Source organism: Ascidia mentula, chromosome 4 (genome assembly GCF_947561715.1).
Source record: "Ascidia mentula chromosome 4, kaAscMent1.1, whole genome shotgun sequence".
Classification (NCBI taxonomy): Eukaryota; Metazoa; Chordata; class Ascidiacea; order Phlebobranchia; family Ascidiidae; genus Ascidia; species Ascidia mentula.
The window spans coordinates 5,087,326-5,106,928 of record NC_138569.1 but is presented as its reverse complement, the minus strand read 5'-3'; the positions used below and the strand labels follow the sequence as shown (position 1 = coordinate 5,106,928).

General features: G+C 39.3%; 4 protein-coding genes across 4 annotated transcripts; 1 reads left to right on the top strand and 3 right to left on the bottom strand.

Annotated features, from left to right (window-relative positions):
• Position 1: 1 nt before the first annotated feature.
• Positions 2-3,901, bottom strand: LOC145898654 (N-acetylgalactosamine kinase-like). The gene is made up of 10 exons (XM_082987193.1): positions 3,685-3,901; positions 3,547-3,622; positions 3,352-3,488; positions 3,071-3,189; positions 2,889-3,007; positions 2,732-2,830; positions 2,379-2,531; positions 1,888-2,098; positions 768-972; positions 2-535 (listed from the first exon to the last, which is right to left on the bottom strand). The coding sequence occupies exons 1-10, from the start codon at positions 3,744-3,746 to the stop codon at positions 337-339; spliced, it is 1,380 nt and encodes a 459-aa protein (XP_082843319.1). The 5' UTR covers positions 3,747-3,901; the 3' UTR covers positions 2-336.
• A 179-nt stretch (positions 3,902-4,080) lies between these two features.
• LOC145898653 (DNA polymerase epsilon subunit 2-like) lies at positions 4,081-7,254 on the top strand. The gene is made up of 13 exons (XM_082987192.1): positions 4,081-4,201; positions 4,292-4,392; positions 4,457-4,607; positions 4,675-4,808; positions 5,012-5,127; positions 5,199-5,255; positions 5,317-5,438; positions 5,652-5,787; positions 5,857-6,038; positions 6,239-6,376; positions 6,433-6,535; positions 6,757-6,936; positions 7,150-7,254. The coding sequence occupies exons 1-13, from the start codon at positions 4,131-4,133 to the stop codon at positions 7,231-7,233; spliced, it is 1,575 nt and encodes a 524-aa protein (XP_082843318.1). The 5' UTR covers positions 4,081-4,130; the 3' UTR covers positions 7,234-7,254.
• A 13-nt stretch (positions 7,255-7,267) lies between these two features.
• LOC145898650 (sorting nexin-19-like) lies at positions 7,268-14,480 on the bottom strand. Its single transcript, XM_082987188.1, has 12 exons — positions 14,462-14,480; positions 13,987-14,108; positions 13,595-13,785; positions 13,109-13,253; positions 12,564-12,770; positions 11,447-12,250; positions 11,089-11,305; positions 10,460-10,639; positions 10,077-10,186; positions 9,269-9,801; positions 8,829-8,980; positions 7,268-8,043 (listed from the first exon to the last, which is right to left on the bottom strand). The coding sequence occupies exons 3-12, from the start codon at positions 13,782-13,784 to the stop codon at positions 7,744-7,746; spliced, it is 2,838 nt and encodes a 945-aa protein (XP_082843314.1). The 5' UTR covers position 13,785; positions 13,987-14,108; positions 14,462-14,480; the 3' UTR covers positions 7,268-7,743.
• A 714-nt stretch (positions 14,481-15,194) lies between these two features.
• Positions 15,195-17,476, bottom strand: LOC145898649 (alpha-1,3-mannosyl-glycoprotein 2-beta-N-acetylglucosaminyltransferase-like). Its single transcript, XM_082987187.1, has 2 exons — positions 17,177-17,476; positions 15,195-17,119 (listed from the first exon to the last, which is right to left on the bottom strand). The coding sequence occupies exons 1-2, from the start codon at positions 17,450-17,452 to the stop codon at positions 16,013-16,015; spliced, it is 1,383 nt and encodes a 460-aa protein (XP_082843313.1). The 5' UTR covers positions 17,453-17,476; the 3' UTR covers positions 15,195-16,012.
• Positions 17,477-19,603: the final 2,127 nt, after the last annotated feature.

Genomic DNA, 19,603 nt, shown 5'->3' with positions numbered 1-19,603 from the left:
TTTGTTGATTGTGGTTTATTGCACAGAAGGAAGTGAATCAATACAGTGTGACGCAGATCAACATGGGTTAGGCCTGTTGTGGGAAGGCCAGAATATTTTAACACGTTTGTTGATACATTTTCAGCAAATAAAATTTGTAGAAAGTTCAGTAATAAATTTAAATTAACAATTAAATATTATGAAACCATTACAAACAGTAATTCAAAATCGGTCCATTTCAGTTCCATCACGATAGCAATAATCATGTGACAAATCTCTTGTATCTTGCTACTTTGATTGTGTAAACTTTCAACAAAAGACTAATGAGTCGATGAATTTAAAATGCGAACCAACTGCTTATACCACATACACTTGGGCGCCATCCCCTGGTTGACTCGCAAACATGACGTTCTCGACATCCACGTCGGCCATTTTATCGTAGTAACCTTTCTTAACGCTGTCCAGAAAATCGGACAGCAAAGTTTCCGGAACAATAGAAACTGCGCAGCCACCCCAGCCAGCTCCCGTCAGTCGCGACCCTAGTGCTCCGGATTCTCTGTTCAATGCAACTTTTAGGACTAAATTTTGAAAGGAATTGTGAGTCTTGTCAAAAGCATGAACACTTTTGCACATAACCAATTTAAACGTGAATTCTTTCGGGTCGGTGAAATTTATGGAAAAAGATACATACGACAAGTTACCCCATAACATAAAACAAAGAAAAAGGTTCAATATTAGCTTGAGGGCAATATAAAGGCGTCGCAAGTCTAAAATATTCTTGCACATACCGACAGAGCTGAGTCAAGGAATCCAACTGAGGACAACTGCATTCGTACAAGTTGCTGCAGCTAGCATGACTCTTGTCCATTAGCGTCCCAAGTCTAGCCGCCAAATCCTTCCCCGATGCGTCTCTGCATGCGTCTCTGAACTGGTGAACGTGTTGTGCTTCGCCAAATACGTGCTTGGATCGTTGGTAAAGTTTGAAGCTTTCAACTGCGGATTTTAGTTTATAAAGTAAACTTTTGCTCATTTGCAAAATGACGACTTTTTCGGAACCACATGTGATTTCCTCACAGACAGCACTGTCAATATTAGTTCATTGTAGCGATGTGTATATATCGCGTCGGGTTCACCAAAATACGCCAATAGTGTTTCTTCATATAACAATGTCAACGATTGTCCTTGTTTATCAAGGACGACTAAGACTGGTTTGCTTCAACCAGAGGGAAATGTATACACGCGCCTTTGCATCAATTTACATGTATGTTTATATACCGCTTGCCCGGCTTAAGTTTAAAACTCAACGGTTGCACCCAGACCGGTTTTGTGGGTTTTGCACATGTATGAGAAGTGCGTTATGATTTTGGATAGACGGTGAGGCATGTGGGCATCTTAAAAGTGTTTTCTGTTTCATATTATAAAGACTAGTGTCTTTCAAGCCAAAGGAAACAGGTATTACAGCCATGTTTCTAAATCGCGTGAAGATTTTGCCAATCCCAATATACTGTTTTTCCAGATGTAAAGCACATAATTCTAAGAATAAAAAGACTGGCCCATACTGCTGTTAACATTGTCATGTTTCATGTACGAAAAACGTTTCGGCAAGAACTTATGCCATCATCAATTTGAATGACGCTTCAGCTCAAATGATGATGAAGCTACACCAACCGCGTCATTCAAACTGATGATGGTAAGTTCTTGCCGAAACGTTTTTCGTATGATATATGGCAATGTTAACAGCATGGGCCAGTCTTTTTATTTTCAGAATTATGAGCAAATCCGTTAATAGTGTTCCTAAAGGACATAATTTGACAATACTAAGTTCTTGTTTTTATCAATACGTTAATTTCATTACATTTTAGATCAAATATTACAAAATTAAAAAAAAAACGTATTTAAGTATCTTACCGTCCTGGGTATTTTTGCTGAGCAGATTTGTTTTAAGTTCATCCTTGGTAATATCAAGTATGCTGCAAATTTCATCAAGGTTATAGGGTTCTTTGTGAAAAACCTTTTCCACTTGTATCAACATTTCATCGAAGGATGCATTTAAAGCTTTCTGAACATCCAGAAACTTTTTCACCGAGGACCTTTCAATTGAATTGTGTTTGGCAAGAATCTGTAGTGAACGGTTTGTTGAAAAATTGAACGACAAGACGTGATAATGCTTTGGTTTATACTTGAACAATAATTTAAATACTTTCATATCTGTAAATTATTGACAATTTCCAAAGTAAAACCAAACAATATTAATAATAATAAGCAAAGAAAATACAAAATATATGTAAAAATGGTAGATCCCAGGCCAGCAGCTATATTCATCAAGTTAGTGCACAAAAGAGCTACTAAAATTGCATCAGTAAATGTTTTAATCCGCAGTCAAGAAAGTGAGTAAATACGTGTGTTGCAATTCTGCATTCAGCCACTCTTGTGTTAAAATGTGAGGTGGCAGCTTTTTCCATCTTCACACAGCTGTTTGTGATCACAAAAACAGCACCCGATGGAAGAATGACATCTTCTGCTTTCAACGGGTTGAATGAAATCAACTTGGCCTAGACAGGCACACAATAATAATACACACCCATTAGTCTAATTACGAATGGAAAAAAGTTCTTCTACTATTCAAATTACTTATTGATAACTTGTGGTAAGAATTACAAAAATACAAAGCTTATCTTTGTTCTCAGAAAAAGGTTGAATCTGCAGATAAAGGGTGAGTTACATGATTGTGATACTGCTTAAACATACATACCGTTCCCTTCTCCGCCAGAAACGAGATTGACTGATCCATTCCACCACCCTGGGTTCCAATATACCGCTCACACTTGGCACAGAGGTCGGCCATTTCATGCTGTCATGCAATAAACATAATGCATTTACATTGAACACAGGTTAACAGAATATCATACCCTAGATAATTGACATTTGTTAGTGTAGGCAGCAGCAAGTCCAGCAGCACAAACCAATGCACTTGAACTTGACATACCAGCTGCCTTTGGAACTGTCCCATGCACCATAACTTGCATTCCTAGATACAAAAAATGCTATTGGTAAGAAAGCTGTAATATATGCAAAATTGAACAGTTCTCACCTAATGGCTTTTCAAGTGATGCAAACTCGCATACACCTTTAAAACCACACAGAATATAATGATACCATTGTGGCTTGGAGCTGTCAATTTCATATGATGAAACGCTGCTCTTGTAATCTCTGCAGAAACAGAAATGCCAAATCTTTATAAAGTGACCAAATGTAAGGAAAGGATACAATTACACAATTATTAAATCATCAACATGTTTATATTCTTTGTATTTTAGTCAATATAGCACAAGTAAGACCAAACTATTGAGTTTAAAGAACAGATTCACCCACTGAAAACCGCTTTCCATGTTTGCAAAGTCTAACGTCCCATCTCCAGTGGCAGCAACTGCAACACTGATGTCCTGGCTTACAGCCATCGGAAGCACAGAGTAACCACAATAATCAATGTGTTCTCCAATCAAGTTAACCTGCAAAAGTTTGTTGATAATGTTGCATCAAAAGGCAAATCCTTGCAAAACACTTTACCCTTCCTGGAGCACAACATATGAAGTCTGGAGATTTTCCATACTTGTCTTGGAAATTCCTGGCCAATCTCTCATATCTAAGAAAATGTTCAAAAATATATACACAAAACATAGTAAATTGCTTTTCCAACAACCTCACCTGGTAAGTTTCGACGCATCAGCATCTTTCAAAGACGATAAGCTAACACCTACAATCGCCATTTGATGGTGAATTCGTACAATTTTTGGGGGGTTAACGTGTCGTTGGCTAGTCTACGTTTTCGTACTAAGCATACACACAGCAATTTTAGTGCAACACAAAATCAACAACGAAATAGTAGATAAATGCGCCTGATTTTGAGCCACATGAACGTTCAACGAAATGATAGCAAATGTATCCAAAACAAACAGTAAGCAAGCTTTGCAGTTTATTGACAAACCAAATGACAGACACTTTGCAGCACGTGATACCGTCGAAGCAATGAAGCATAACCATCTCGCGGGAAATTCTCAAAATACCCGATTGTCAAAAACTCTGGCAGCTGAGCTTGGTATCTTCTTGTATTTGTATGTTAACCATTTAAATTGTCCAAGAAACGTTGGGATATGGCAACTTCACTCCGTGTTAAGTCGACTATTGTTTCGGCGTTTAAGATGCATGGTTACACCCTAAGAAGGTACAGTATTGTAAATGCGAAAGTTGATGCTGAAATCCCAAAACAGACACGCAATAAGTAATGATCAACCCGATGTTGTTGTTTCGACAGTGATGCCAGTGCATATCTTACTGAAATACTGGATCCTGTAAATGAGGTTGAACGAGAAGACTGGATAGATCGGATTCTGGAGGCAGTGCAAAAACAAAATTGTAAGTTTTTTGCAACTTATTATATCTGTGTGTTGTAGTTCAATAAACCATAATACTTTTGCAGTAAATAGTAATATTATTGATGCGGATACCGTGGAAGAAGCTGTAAAAGAATGTGACACTGGTGATGAGGAAGGAGATCAAGTCTTGTCTGTGATTGATGCATTCAGTGTTCCAAAATATGTGTACAATTCTGAAAGGAAAAAGTTTATCAAGTATGGAAAGAATTTGCCAGGTTACTTAAATAGCTTTCGTTATGTCCTGTTTCATTAAATTTTAAAGGGCTGAAGAATTAGGACTCCCCCAGCCAACACTTTTGGGTTCTGCTGATGACAAAGCAGAGTTATTTCGTGAGAGGTACAAAGTTCTGTATCAACGAACATCCAGACATAAGCTCTTTACCCCACCAATACCTGGTCAGTGAAAACTTCAAAAGATTTTTTCTATGGAACTATCATAGTATATATAAATATAACAAACAATGTGCATCACCATATTAAACAAAAATATGTGCTTTAAATATTGTGAATATAATGTATTTTTGGTTACCTTTCCGCACATTGCTCACAGGCGTTTTTTAAATAGAACAAAAACGGTTTATTGCTTTTCTGCAAATTAGGTTTGGATGAGGCTAATGCCAAAAAGTTTCGACTGAGAAATGTTGAGTACCTTCTCGGTTGCACTGCCAAGCTAAAAGAGATTATTGTCCTGGGAATGATCACCCAACTCAAAGAGGTTTATCAAATTTTTCATGCAAAAGCATTGTTTTTATAGGTTTAATAAACACATGTACATTTTTTTTGCAGGCTAAGTATTTCCTGGAAGACTTGACAGGAGCTGTGGAATTGGATCTGTCAGAGGCAGTATGTTTTTAATGTTTACGAGTTCCTTGAATTTTTATTCAACATGGCTGCTTTTTTTCAGAAATTTCACACAGGTTTGTTCACTGAGAACAGCTTTGTGTTGGCTGAGGGCTGGTACGAGGATGAGGTTTTCCACATCACTGCTTTTGGATTTCCCCCTTTGGAAGCAGCCAAAACGACCAGGTTCATGACTTGTTTTATTTTTTTAACTGCATCTTTGGATTAAAAAGCAACATAGGTTGAACCGGAGTTTATTATGTGGTCATTTTTTTCAAAAGTGCTATGCATTATTATCACTATGGTTGTTGTTATTTTGACTGTGTGCGTTATGTAATAATATGGTCCAGGGTTAGGTGTTATATTAGAAAACAATATGAAGATATTAACTGATTTCAGGGCATACTATGGAAATATCAACTTCTTTGGGGGTCCGTCGCCTCTCTGTGCGAAGGCATCATCCAAATTGCAAGATCTTGAGCAAAAAAATGAGGATGCAACATTTGTATTTCTTTCTGATGTGTGGTTGGATCAAGTAATATAAAAAACATATGTTTATTTAATGGGTGACGTATTGCTTTCAATACAACCACATTCTTCACAGGATAAGGTTCTGCAAAAGCTTGAAACATTATTTATCGGCTATCAGGAAAACCCACCAACCTGTATTGTGTTATGCGGGACGTTTTGCTCCAAGCCATATGGGCTCTCTCATACAAGTCTGGTCAAACAGGGACTTGGTAATCTTGCCAGGATGATCTTGCGTTTTCCAAATATTCACAAGCAGTAAGAATCAATCAGTCCTTTTTCACTTTTAGGGACAGTAAGAATCAATTGGTCCTCAACTAACTTTGACTTTTTGGTCTATGAGTCCAACCCTATTTAAATTCATAAAACATATTGACTTTTGTTGAAGTGGTCATGTAAAAATAACTTTTAAAAGTTTGAATTGCCCCACCCTAAATTGCAACAATATTCATTTGTAGAACAAAGTTGGTATTTGTGCCATCTTCAAATGACATTGGATTCGGTAAAATCCTTCCCAGACCAGCCTTACCTTCAATAATTACTGAAGACTTTGTTCGTAAAATTCCAAATGCCCTATTTGCTTCTAATCCTTGCAGGTAATGTGCATCTAAGTTCTGTGATACATGTTTTTACTGAAAATATTAACTTACAGAATTCAGTATTGCACTCAAGAAATTGTTGTGTTTCGAGAAGACATTATTAAGAAAATGTGCAGGAATTCCCTAAGGTGCCCTGCCACTGACATCCCTACACAGGTATGGAACCGTGACCCCAATGGCTGTGGGAAAATATATCTCAATTGCTACAACTGCATGTGACTTCAAAAACATTAGATCTGTTTGAAGCGGTACAGACAAGTGTTAAATACCTGTGACTGATAATGAAAGCTTTGAACATAAAACACATCTCTCAGCTGGAAATTTCCAAAGAAACATACTCACAAAGTTGTCTTAAACCTTGTATTTTTAATTTCCAGTTTGTAAAAAGTATTCTAGCCCAAGGCAATCTTTCTCCACTTCCATTAGCTGTCAGTCCAGTATATTGGCCGCATGACCATGCGTTAAGACTGTACCCAGTGCCAGACCTTGTCGTTTTTGCTGATCAACTGGCTGAGCCATACCAAGTTAACCAAGTTGATTGTCTTTGTATTAACCCGGTAGGTGAAATGTACGCTGCTGGTTTACCTTTTGCACCATATTTTCTCATTTTGGGATATATTTTGAGACGTGACTTGCGCCTCACTAACTTCAAGTTCATTTTGTGGCATACTAGTAAGTAGTAACTATTTTATTGCAAACGCCCAAAGAATAAACGAACAGAACAGAGAATAAGCAGTTTTATGAAAATAAATACACCTGTAACATGGCAGGGATCATTTGCATGCGGTGATTTCTCCTTCGGAGTCTACTATCCATCCAACAAGAGTGTGGACGATTGCAAAGTGGAGGAATGAATGTAGAACGACCAACATGTCGTCGTGAGACTGAAGGAATGCGCACCGAGGGCAAAATGCCATCAGGGATATAGGGACAGTATGCACTTTAAAGTCAAGTGAAAATCAGAGATGTTTCAGTGATCAGTTGTATTCGTTGAAATTGTGACTACGGAATGTAAAAACAGCGGCCTGCACCTCAAGGAGTTCGAGAAAAACAAGACACCAATAACGCAAAATTCGACCTTGTGAATACAAAATAAATAAATACTCTTGTGTATATCGGAATTAAGTTAAGTGAGAATATACGAGCACTCAAATTGAGGAATGTCACACCAATACAATATTGGTTAAACAATGCTAGAAGCTACAGACATACCTCCTTAATTCTATGATATCAATTCGCAAAAATGTTTTGTGACCAAACAAATCAAAAACGTGCTGTATTGTACGAACTTTTCAACAACATATTTTTACACCTTTGCGCAACATAAAAAGGTGCAAATTGTCAAGTTATTTGAACACACAGCATCACAGCACTACGTTCCTCCGTCCAGCGAGCACAGTTTGCAAGTCTGGGAAAAGTACTCGCACAGTAGTGTCCAGGAGGTGGTAAGCAAGATGTCGGTTGATAGTTTGGTTCTGGAAAGACTCCAGCAACTCGCGAACCCCTTCGCTGTAACGGGAATGCCCCACTATTATGGGTAGGACGTCGGGAAGAGCGGCTTCGAGCGCCCTCGCTGCGTCGTTGAAAACCTGCTCCTCTGTTTTTTGGTTTTCGAAATCGTCGTTTTTCCACTCGCCCTTTGGCCAAAGTGTGTCTTGCAGCATCTAAGTGCAATAGTTATAAAGATATCAGGTTCGTAAAAAAAACTAAACAAAACATTCAGCGTTCTTGGCGAGTGCTTCGTCCATTTATTGCCACTCAACACAATATTACGCATTTCCAACTCGTAAAAATCACAATCCTGTCCGGGACAAAGCCAAAGTGCACAAGCCTTTCACCTAAATCTTCGAAACGATCTTAAACAAATGCACAATGGAACAGATGCTTGTGTCCAGAACTGAAAACTCTTTACACAATATAAAAACGTTTATAAAAAAGCGTAGATCTCCCATTGATGACTTGGATTGGTTTTGGGATCAAAGCGTTTAAATTCTTTCAAAAAGTGATAACTAGGACTGGCCTGGCCTAGTTGGCTACTTAATCAGCCAACCAAGATGTTTTTTTTTAATATATATATTTCGCCTATGCAGCATCCTCAGTATTCTAAAAGCAACAAGAGTAATCGTAGTAATTAGCATCAATAGCACACATCAAGACTAACATGTACACATTTAACCTCCAGACCGACATTCTGTACCAAACCAAATAAAAACACACAAGCACAGCAGCAGTTGAACGGTAGCAACGAAAAACGTTGTTGCGTCAGCGGTTTGCTCGCGGGTGTGCAGATAACATTTGCAGGCACCAAACCAGTTCAAAAAAACATCTTGGTTGGATGATTAATTAGAATCTAGGCCAGTCCTAGTTATCACTTTACACAATAAATACTATATAGGATTGTATGAACCATATATACAGCTGCAGTGCGGTTTGACAGGTGGCGACTCACCGAAAGATACTGCAACCATTTGTCTTTGACTGTTAGACTTTTTACTTCACGGTTTATAAACTCGGTTACAAACCGTCCGACCGCGAGGAAGGACAAGGAATTCACGCCAAGCCCGATGTTCCAGATTGCTCTCGTGAGTCGAAATATTTGACCTAAACGAAAGAGTTGCAATTCAAGGTGTATTTTTTTGATAAACACTTATATTTTACTTTGTGTCCCAGTGAGACACAAAAAGGTTTCACAAAAGGCCGAATGTTTTCGTATGCTTCTATTTATCTTAAAAGACGACCACTTCTAGAAATGAAAATTCGTGATCTCAAAATTAAAAGCATTAAACTTCTTATGCTCGTGGTGAGCATTTCTTTCGATCTGTTTCAAGCGTTACAAGTTTTATTAAAATCGGAAACAGTGGGATAACGCGAGAGGTTTGCCTTTCTCACCTGATATTAAATATTCCCCCAAATACTTCGCGTCGCCATCCCGCTCGCTATCCATGACGTCACAACCGTCGCCCTGCGTCCTCCTGCTGCTGTCAGTAAAATCCAGTCCAAACCGGTTCCGGTTCTCCAGCAGGTTTTCGGGGGTTCGCCAGCCTCGTCCCCTGGCCGTGCGATTGGAGTTCCTGGGGCCGGCGAATGGCGCAAATTCACGATAACTTTCCTTAAGCACGTCGGGCGTGTTCGGACGCCCCAAAACCATGTTCTTGAACTTGGTAACTGCTCCGAATTTTTGCTGCGACTGCGCAAGATTCTGTTGCGTTACGGCGCGGGTGAGGCGCCCACTGGAGTCGTCGACGCACGGGTCGGGATCCGGTGCCAGCTGAGGAAAAGATTGGGCAGATCTTATGGCGACACCGCGTGGTGGAGTAGGAACGTAAAAGTCGCTGCCGTCATCTGGTGCAAAAGTGTCCGCGATCTTAAGGCTCGCCGACCCGAGTAAATCCTGGACCGCGTTCTTTATCATTTTGTCAAACCTAGCGGATGAATATACAATGGCCTGCTGTTTATTGTATACCGAGAAAAATATATTTGCATTCACTTTGGCGATCATTATTTCCTACATCACTGCAATGAAATCGGAAGCTGATGAGTCAACATATTCGTATAACGCAATTGAAGTGACAAAGAGCGGTATATTTTTGGAACGCATACAAGGTTGTGTTCACTTTAAATTTCGAAAATACGTTATAGTATTTTGTCTAATTCACTAAAACTATAAGGAATACAGCCAGGTAGCTTTGTCCATTACCTCGGTATAAAGTCGGACGGTCGCCGGACGTAAGCCAGACGGGGATCGGAACCGTAGGCAAGAAATTCCTTCATTTCCGTACTCTGGCACACCAAACTGTACGAGCAAAGCTGTCCAAGAGATCAGAAAAAAACACAAGGTTAAAAAACTGAATAAATGACAGCTAAACGTGCGTTTTGGACGGGAGTGCACATTTGAATAGTGCATGATTTACGATTTAATCAAAGTTTAATATATAGTTGATGTGAGCACCGCATCCTGTGTGAGTAAATAAGTTCAAAGCCGGAAGTATTGACACAACCTTACATTCGGCCAAGTTCATCCATTCTATTTGCCTTTCACAAAAAACACAAATATGTTCGTATATCGTATATCGTATATACCTCTCTGAGATACGCTTGTAGAAAAAGCCTCCTTTTCTCGATGTACTCCTTGTCCATATTACCGATTGGCATTGGAAACATGCGCGAGGGTGCGCGAACGCCTTGTATCAGTTTCCGAATTAAATTGTTCTCGTTCAATCGATCTTGCAACGTTAGGAACTCCCGGAAGCGTCGGCAAACCTGTTTGTCAACATGACAGAGGTTGCCACATTATGAAAGCAGTACATAAACTATAGCGGAAGTTTTTTGCATAACATTTTCAGATAATTAACATCGCATTGCAAATAAATGCCACTATTTCAACTTAAAACATTTTCAACATCTCTGTTTCCTTAGTTTTTTCAGAATCTAGCCCTCTGGTTGGCATTGCATTCTATCAGCGACACCAAAAAGTATTAAGTCAATATTGTGAAACTAACAGAAATTTCAAATTGAAGTCAGCTGATTTATTAACAATATTGAAAAATCGGTTTTGCCTGGACGGGCATCCTCAGTTTCTTATACAAATAGAATTTTCAACATCTCCTGACCCTTAGATAAACAGATAATCTACGCAAGTGTTCGAGCTTCGCCAAAGGTTAAACAAGTGATGTTGCAAGCAACTTGACATTCGTCAAACCCGATTTTACCTGAAAACTCTTCAACGTTTTTGAGTTTGGATCTGCTTGAGGATTCTCAACCACTTTTGTGAAAGGTGACTTGAATAGTTTCTTTGTGGGTGCTTGTGGGACAGGCGCGGTGTAGGTGACCTTGTACATAGTGTACTTGCTGCCTATATCCAAAGCCTCTTTGAAGATGATAGTTTCCGGGATTCTGACGTGTTGGAATATCCTCTGCTCCTGTATACTGCGAAAAAAGGTAGGTTTGAGCTTTTGAAGAAGTCGTGGCTTACGGCAGGTTCTTTAGAAACGAAAAACGCGCCTTTTTTTACCAAAAAAAATAAAATGCTTTTACGGTAATTTACATATATTGCACAAACGCATGTACCTGTTTCTGCTATCCGCTGGTTTTTCACCAATTCTTGGACTGACAAAGCCACCTCTAACCACCCCATGCTTCTGCTCCATATGCTTCATTTTAGTAAGAGAACCTTCCGATGACGTTAGCACATCTTCGACCCTCGGCTCGGCGAAATGGGACAATTGGGCTTCGGCCAAAAGAGGCAATGACGTCACGCTACTCGTCGATGGGCCTGCGGAGCCGCTGTTAGAATTGAAACTAAACTCCATGTCGGAAGGTAACGGGGTCGGGGACAAGCTTTCCGCACTGTCTGTGTAATCGCCACTAACCCGAGCCGGAATATCCAATTGAATTGTTTCGCTGCCTTGTGATGACGAATACCTCGCCGACATGCGTTTGTCAGCTGCATTCTCTTCAGGTTCGTACACTGCGGTGCGGTAATTGTTTAGAAGAGCGTCCGATCTTTCTCCTCCAATTTCTGCCTCAACTGTTTCTGTGTCGATCTCTTCCTCGTTTAAAATTTCCCTTAATGAGGTGCTGCTGTCCGTGTCGCTCTCTTCCGCCGCTTCCTTGTCCAACACCTTTACCACTGCTCCGTAGATCCACGTCGGCCGACTGAGCATGTCAACGAATGGAAATAGGACATTTCGCGAGATGAGCTCCCGAACCAAGTATGTGGAAGTCCCAGAAAGCGAGTAATCTCTAGGCAGGAGGGCTTTGAGCAGGATGGCCACGAGAGAACGGAGATGATCCGCTTCTGTATCTGGGAGGTTCGAGAGGGCGAGGTGACCGTTCAGCTTCTCATACGTTACAACCATTAGCTGTTGCGCTCTGAAAAACGCATCGAAAATAAGGATTTGTTATGTTTCAGTTGCTGTTCCAAAACCATTCAGTGCGTATAGGACATGTTGGTCGGTATATGCGCAACTTTTATTCGTGCTTTTATTGCCTCCAAACTTATCAAGTCATGCGATCAATGGTAATCCTGTATGATAAGGCGTTAATATTAGGACAATACCCTTACATATTTTGCACCTAAAATGTTTCTACCTTGCCCAGTGCGGTTTACTTTGCTTTGCTCAATCCTTTACCGTGAGGAACTTTTTCAAAGGAAACGACACTTGAAAAAGACACGTTAGTTTACCGGTCGCCATCTTTTCCACTTTGTGATTTTGCGTAGAACATTGCCCGCTTGTAGCAGCGATAATGTCGGGTCAGGTGGTTTAGTAAAATCCTCGACAGTTTCTCCGCATCTACTTGCGAAACGCGCGTTCGAAAATCGGTGAAAATATGCTCGAAGATTTCAAATGCTTGCTGCACGAACTCTACATCGTCGCTAACAGTGTTGTACCTGAAAATATGTAAACGGATTTGTTACAGAACAATAGACGAAAGTTGGGATCGCAGCAACTTTTACGTCTGTTGTTTTTGATATATATACTAGAAATGCATAAGGTGGCCCAACATTCTTAAATAGTGATGTGGTCGCAGTCTTGCAGGGTTAAAACAACAACACCAACCATTCATACCATAACATAATTATTTTTCTGTACACATATGTGGGTGGCTGTAAGGGCATCTTACACATTCCCAGTGATGGCAAAAAAAGTCTGGTAAGAATGTTGGGGAATGATAATTTCTAGCATGTATTTGGCTTAAATTAACAAAACCACAAAAACAAAGGTTTACCAATCCAGTATAAAGTCACGAACAATGTGTCCAATAAGCTCCCTTAGCTTGCGAGTGATTTCATCATCGAATGTGTTCATGGCATCAGCCTCTGCAGCATTGGCCAGTTCATCAACTTGGCTTCTTCCAATTTCAGCTGTTTCAGCTTGTGACATTAATAAGCGTGTTAGTTCTAGTGCAGCAGCTTCCACTTTGCGCTTTATACTCCAGTGGCCTGACTGGTTAGTCCAGCTCAGAACAGAAATAGTTCTTAATTACATAGGCCTTTGCTGCTTGTTCTTCATATGGTTGAACTGAAAAAACATCTCAAACAGTGTGATAGGTGTCAAGAAATGCAAAGGTTCAAAATTTTTTAGCTTAAATTGGTAAAAAACTACCATACACAAACACAACTACCATTAGCTACATAAAACATACTACACCTCAAATTTTGAATGCAACAAAAAGTTTTGTGCCTTAGGGGAGGTTTTTTGAGTTCCCGCTCACCTTTCTTATCATAAAGCTGAAGGAGAAAGCTTTCGATGGGCAGCAGAGTAGTGGTCAGCATTGCAAAGTACAAGAGCATCACAGTGATGAAGGAAGACAAAAACAAATTGAGGAGAAAGGGCCAAATGGTCATTTGAACAACCACAAGCAAGGACAAACAAACAAAGAATAACATTGGAGATGTTTCCATTCTGTGAGAGAAAAAAACAAGAATTACCTAGCATATATACTTTTCTTACAAAAGAGGCTTTTTACAAGTATCAATATTATGTAATGTGATATTAACAAACAAATATAAATAAAAAGAAAACATGCACAATAGTAGCATAAGCAACACTGCCTCATTGTACATACACCAAACTGTAAAAAATAACAAAACACGTTGTGACAACCTGCTTCAAAATTTTCAATATTCTTGCTGAAACAAAATTGTTGAAATCTCTTGGTCAGTTTTCTCCAATTCAGCACAAATGCCCAATGCCTTGCAAAGATGGATGGCAAGAAGGTGCTTACACTGTAAACAGACAAGAACATAAATAGTAACTCACCACAACAACAGGTGGTAATTTGGAAGTCTTAAGTCTACATTCTATAAGCGAAGTAAGTATGTGTTGAGTGATGTTTTCAAAAAAAATTGAATGTTTTCAAAAAAAATGCAGCTTATGTTAGTTGGAACTGAACTGGGCAAGCTGTTCTCATATATTTTCAACATTTAAGTATCAACCAATTATTTTTGCTTCCACCTGTCTGTATTTCAGTCTTTACTTAACAACCAAAACAAATGAGTATAATTGCCTGGAGGTCACGGCAAAAATACACAGTGCAACTGCATAGAAATATATTACAAAAAGCAGAACACCTGCTCACCAAAAGCAGCTCTCCCCTCTTCATCACACCAAACGAAAATGACATACAAGGACAAAATTGTAGGGAGTCTGGACAAACATATGTTCTACCAGAAGAGCCACAAACCTTTCAAACATTTACACATGTGTTTTGATGCAGATGGTTTATACTAAAAAAATTTGATATGTTATCTGTTTTTACCTGAAAAATCTCTTTTCCACTTGCAGAGTAAAGGTGTGTCACTGCTCTTTTATCAACCAAGTCTAATGCAGACAGAAGGGGTTGACCAAAAACACAACTTAATCTGAATTCAATGCACGATTAGATAGTTACACTAGCCTCCGTAAGGAAAGACATAATGTCAGGAATGGTAACTTTTTGCTAGAACATTAATGCAGTTTAAGATTGAATGACTGAATTTATATCAAGTATTTTTGAAACACTCACGCAGATAAGATGCTGTCCGACACTGAAAAAGATTAAATTTATATTTTCAAAGAAAGATCTCAATGGTTACATCACAATCACATCCACTGTAATTCTGGCAAATCTACTTTCAATCAATATTGTATTATAGTAAAACACATTTACATTAATCATAAAAAATGACTTTATTTAACATACATTGTCCATGTAGTAAATATTCTTGTTTAACTTCCTGGAAAAGCTCAGAGGACACCAATTCCAGTACTGAGCTCATCGCAGCATTGTGCTAGCTTTTAATACTAAAACTATAAACCACTATAGAAAAAAATAATTTAGAGCATTACCATAGAGCACTAGAGGCTGTTTGAATCAAGTGCAAAACCATACATTAAGGACAATACTAATTTCAACCATACAGGTAGGAAATCGCATATATCCTAAGAAGATGAAAACATAGTACTATACAATAAAATAACATCAATTTGTTGCGACTACATATCGATTTCAACATATACCAATCAGCAAAAGTCATCAATTTGTTTCATACACACTCTACATCAATTGGTTTGTTTTTCAAACAAGGTGATACATTCTAAAACGACGCGAATTTATTGCACAGCAAACTTTTGACACAGAATATTTCACACAAAATAGTTTGTTTTCATGCACTTCCAAAACGTTACAAATATACAAATCCCTAAAGTGGATCTCTTAAGTGGACAGAATGTAGGCCCTGATGCAGCACTGTCCTTAAACCAACAACAGCAATTACCCAATAGGAAATGTTTAAAACAAAGTGTTTCTGATTACCGTCAGTTGGTTTATTTTTTAAAATAGCGAAAAATCAACTTCGCCTACATAGGCATCATTTTAAAAAATAAACCAACTGACGGTAATCAGAAACACTTTGTTTCAAACATCCCTAAAGTGTTTGTGCAATTGCTCACCCTCACATCCAAACAAAATCTCAAAGAAATGCCAGAAAACATATATAACATTAAAAATTTATAAACATTAAACCAGGGTTGAGTGTTGGCAAATGTAGATAATCACCGAAAGTTAGAAAATATCCTCCAATGTGTCTTCACCAGCAATATAAATTCACCAAATTGGCACCATCGTTATCTTGTGAGGAACGATTGACTATTAGCTCCAGCTAGAATCATAGCCTTTCCATGTTTGGCCAGGAACAACATAGACATGTATACCATTAAATAGGGTGGTAACAACCCCATGGTATGCAGTCCTTGGCACACCAGATTTAAAGTCATCCATAATACCAAGCACTCTTGCAATTGCTTTAAACGTGGCAGCCGATGAATACTGCACTTTTACCTCCTTAGATGTTGTCGACTGCAGTTCGTCCACACTAACTGCGGGCAGCTGACTGATTTTGTTAAAAAAGTTTTTGTCATAGTTATCCTTGTGTAAATAGGAAAGGTCAAGTTTGGACCAATCCACAGGTTTGTCATTTAATTGTATAAACTTCAAGTGCTTATCATAAAACTGTCCATTGCTCACTCCAACCCGGCCAAAGGTTTTGGTTCTGCTGATTTCAGGTCTAATGCATGACCTTTGCAACCTTTGACTTGGCTCCCGAAGCCAGTCGTCCCAAAATGCAGCAGGCCACTTGGGTTCCAGTTCATTCCAAAACTTTTTGCTGAGCATCCAGCCAAGACCAGGGAAAAAGTCCGAGCGATAAAGGGTAGTTTCCCCATTCGATATATCTATTAAGTTTGTTTTTCCATTATCGTTCCACGCAGAAACACACATAAGGGTTGGGTCCTCTAGCAAAGGATGTAGTGCTTGAAAGTACGAGAAAAAATCTGGTGCAATTTCAAGATCGTCTTCCACAATAATTACAGCATCAGCACCTGGGACCTTTGAAAATATTTCATTTAATGCCCATTTGTAGTGTGCTGCCAACTTGTAGTAACCCTTCAAGTTAAAGTGCTTCTGTGGTATATTGTCATTCAACATGGTATGCTGCATGTACATAATTTTATCACCGTAGCCCAAAATGGCATCCTTTGTCTCTTGGTGGCCTCCATCTTGGCTCACAATAATGGGAAATAAATCAGAATCAAAGCTCTCCTTGTACTTTAGTAACAAATCCAAAGACCTGGTAACAGATGGGCGATTACAAGCCATAACAAGTACTGGAATAATGGGTGGTCTGTTGGTTTTGTCTTTACGTGGTGACTCAATTGCAGGCTTTTTGATTATCTTTTGGTCTGGCTTCTTTACAGCTGACTTTATGATTGTTTCTTTGGGTTGAATATTAAGTTTTGGCTGTGTCCGTGGCTGTACAGCTGGAGGAGGAAGTGTAACTGTTTTTCTATTCTTGTATTCTTGTTTTAACTCAGCAACATGGCTTCTTAGTTGGTTCAACAATGACCGATTGTCCGCAATTGCTTTGGAAATCTTATCAACATGATTCTTCATTTGGTCTGGAAACTGGTTTTTAATTGATTGGCCTTTCTTGTATCCATTAATGCCCCACACAAATTTAAAATACAAAAACAGAACTGATATACCCAAACTTAAAATAAGTAAGTTTTTGTATTTTTGTTTTCCCATGCTCATTCTAGCTTACCGCCGCTTGCAACCAACCCTGAATATACATGTAAGGTTGGCAATTAAGTTGCACATGCAAAACTTTAATTAGACAGCAAACACAAAGAACTACACCCACACGAAAACAGCTACCAAACACATATATTTCTTATACACAATTCATATTATTGGCTTAACATTGCTTATCACGTATATTTCTACCTGCAATAATTTACCCACTACATTAGCAGGTAGAACAGTTGACAACGCAAATAGTTGCGGCGCAAACTCCATGGCACCTTTTCCCCACCACTTGCGGCTGGGGGAACACCTTTACGTACACAAGTATGACGTAGTTGTGCCGCGGAGCATTTTGAAAAATAAGCTATATGTAAACAAAAAAACTTGAGCACGTAATTTTTGTGTGATAATGCATTTTTACACGACGTCCACCTTTCACCTTGTTGACTTGCGTGCTAAAGTTAAGCTGAGAGAAGAGCAATTGTCGCCGTTACGTACATATTTGTCGTGTAAATTCTACAGAATTTTATTTTACTTTCAACCATGCTTGTTTGATATGTAATTCCCAGCAATTTCCTATCTGTTTTCGCCTTTCGTGTTCAACGTCGCCCTGTATTGCCACTTTCCACAAATAAATACGTCATATTTTCGGTCTCAGATCAGTCTGAGAGTTTTGAACACAGACCCTATCGGACTCGATATGGGGGATCTCAGACCAAGACCGAAGAACACAGGTTTAAATTTTGAACTGAGATCAATCATGGTCCGCACTTGGACATCGTAATCAAGCTTAGGCCTCGGTTCTGAGAACAATCAACCTGGGGGTCTCGTTTCGGAACAAGATACCCACAAATAGACTGTGCCCATGGATCACACAGACTAATAGCCTATGCGATGTTTGATTCGTGGAGATTTAAGACCCGTAAAAACATCCGCGTACTAGCAACCCTGTTATAAACACCAGTTTTCGGCTGATATAACGGTGTGAAATTTGTTGATTTTTAGAGTAGGCTGTTGTGACGGTGAACGCTCCACGCTTTTTCGCGTTTTGTGGGCACTCATTAAACAAAGGAGAGATGAAGTGAAATAACCAGCTATATGCGCTACACATTGTGGCAACACGCATGTTTTCCCTGGCCACTCCGCATGTTTCCTGAAACTCAACACTGGAACACCAGGCGGAAAGGATACAGGCGGGGTCAAGCAAGAGCTTCGACGCTTTCTGACATCTGCTGGACAACACATTTTTCCTGACACTTCGTTATAAAACGCCCATTTCGTAATCCTTCTACAGACTCTCGGCCTGCCATAATTCTTGTCGCCATCGCGCTGTGACGTTCGCACGTTCTTTTGATAGTTAATTCGCTGCAATTCAGTCACGTTATAAACTCTAGTTAAACGCGCTTGGAACAAATTAACTTTACGCCGCCTGGCATTGCAAACGTGTCTTTCAATAAAATAAATAAGTCTGCTATCGGAGTCGAATTTAGTATGAACAGCAAGAACACGCAAGCAGACTTTAGGCCGCATATCAGTATTAAATCCCAAAAATCTAGTTTTGAAGGCTATCATCATTAATACCCATACTGAGTGATTTGCCAACAACAATTGCTGTGGTCAGTGACCCATGAAGATCTACTGGTACTACTCATAGAGAAAAAAAAATTGATTGCAGCTGCATCCGCCAAAACACAGCAAGGATCTGAGAAGCCTCCAGGAGGATCTTTTGTCCTATAGGATAGCAAAAACAGTCCCAGGGGGCAACCTAAGCTACTTTCCTGTGACCATTTTTTTTGCCGTTGCGTGGAAAAGGGTCAGGCCAACATTAAATTGCAAATTGGATGAGGTTTTTGTGATTCATTTTTTCGCAAAACCATCTTACATTTTTTTGCAGCCCATTTAGCTAAAATAATGACTGTTCGGGGGCCGAAATGACCCCTAGGGGGTGATTTAAGCAACTATCTTGCAACTAATTTTCACCTTACTGCGTAGCCAAGAGGCGGGCCTAACATAAAATCACAAATTAAGGTATACTTCTGTAATTCAATTTTGAGCTACATCCCCTTGATCATTTTGATGGTTTTTCAACTAAACTTTTCACAGCACCCTGCACCAAACGTCTGACTGACTGAGAAGAGCAAAAAATGCACTGAAACTGCA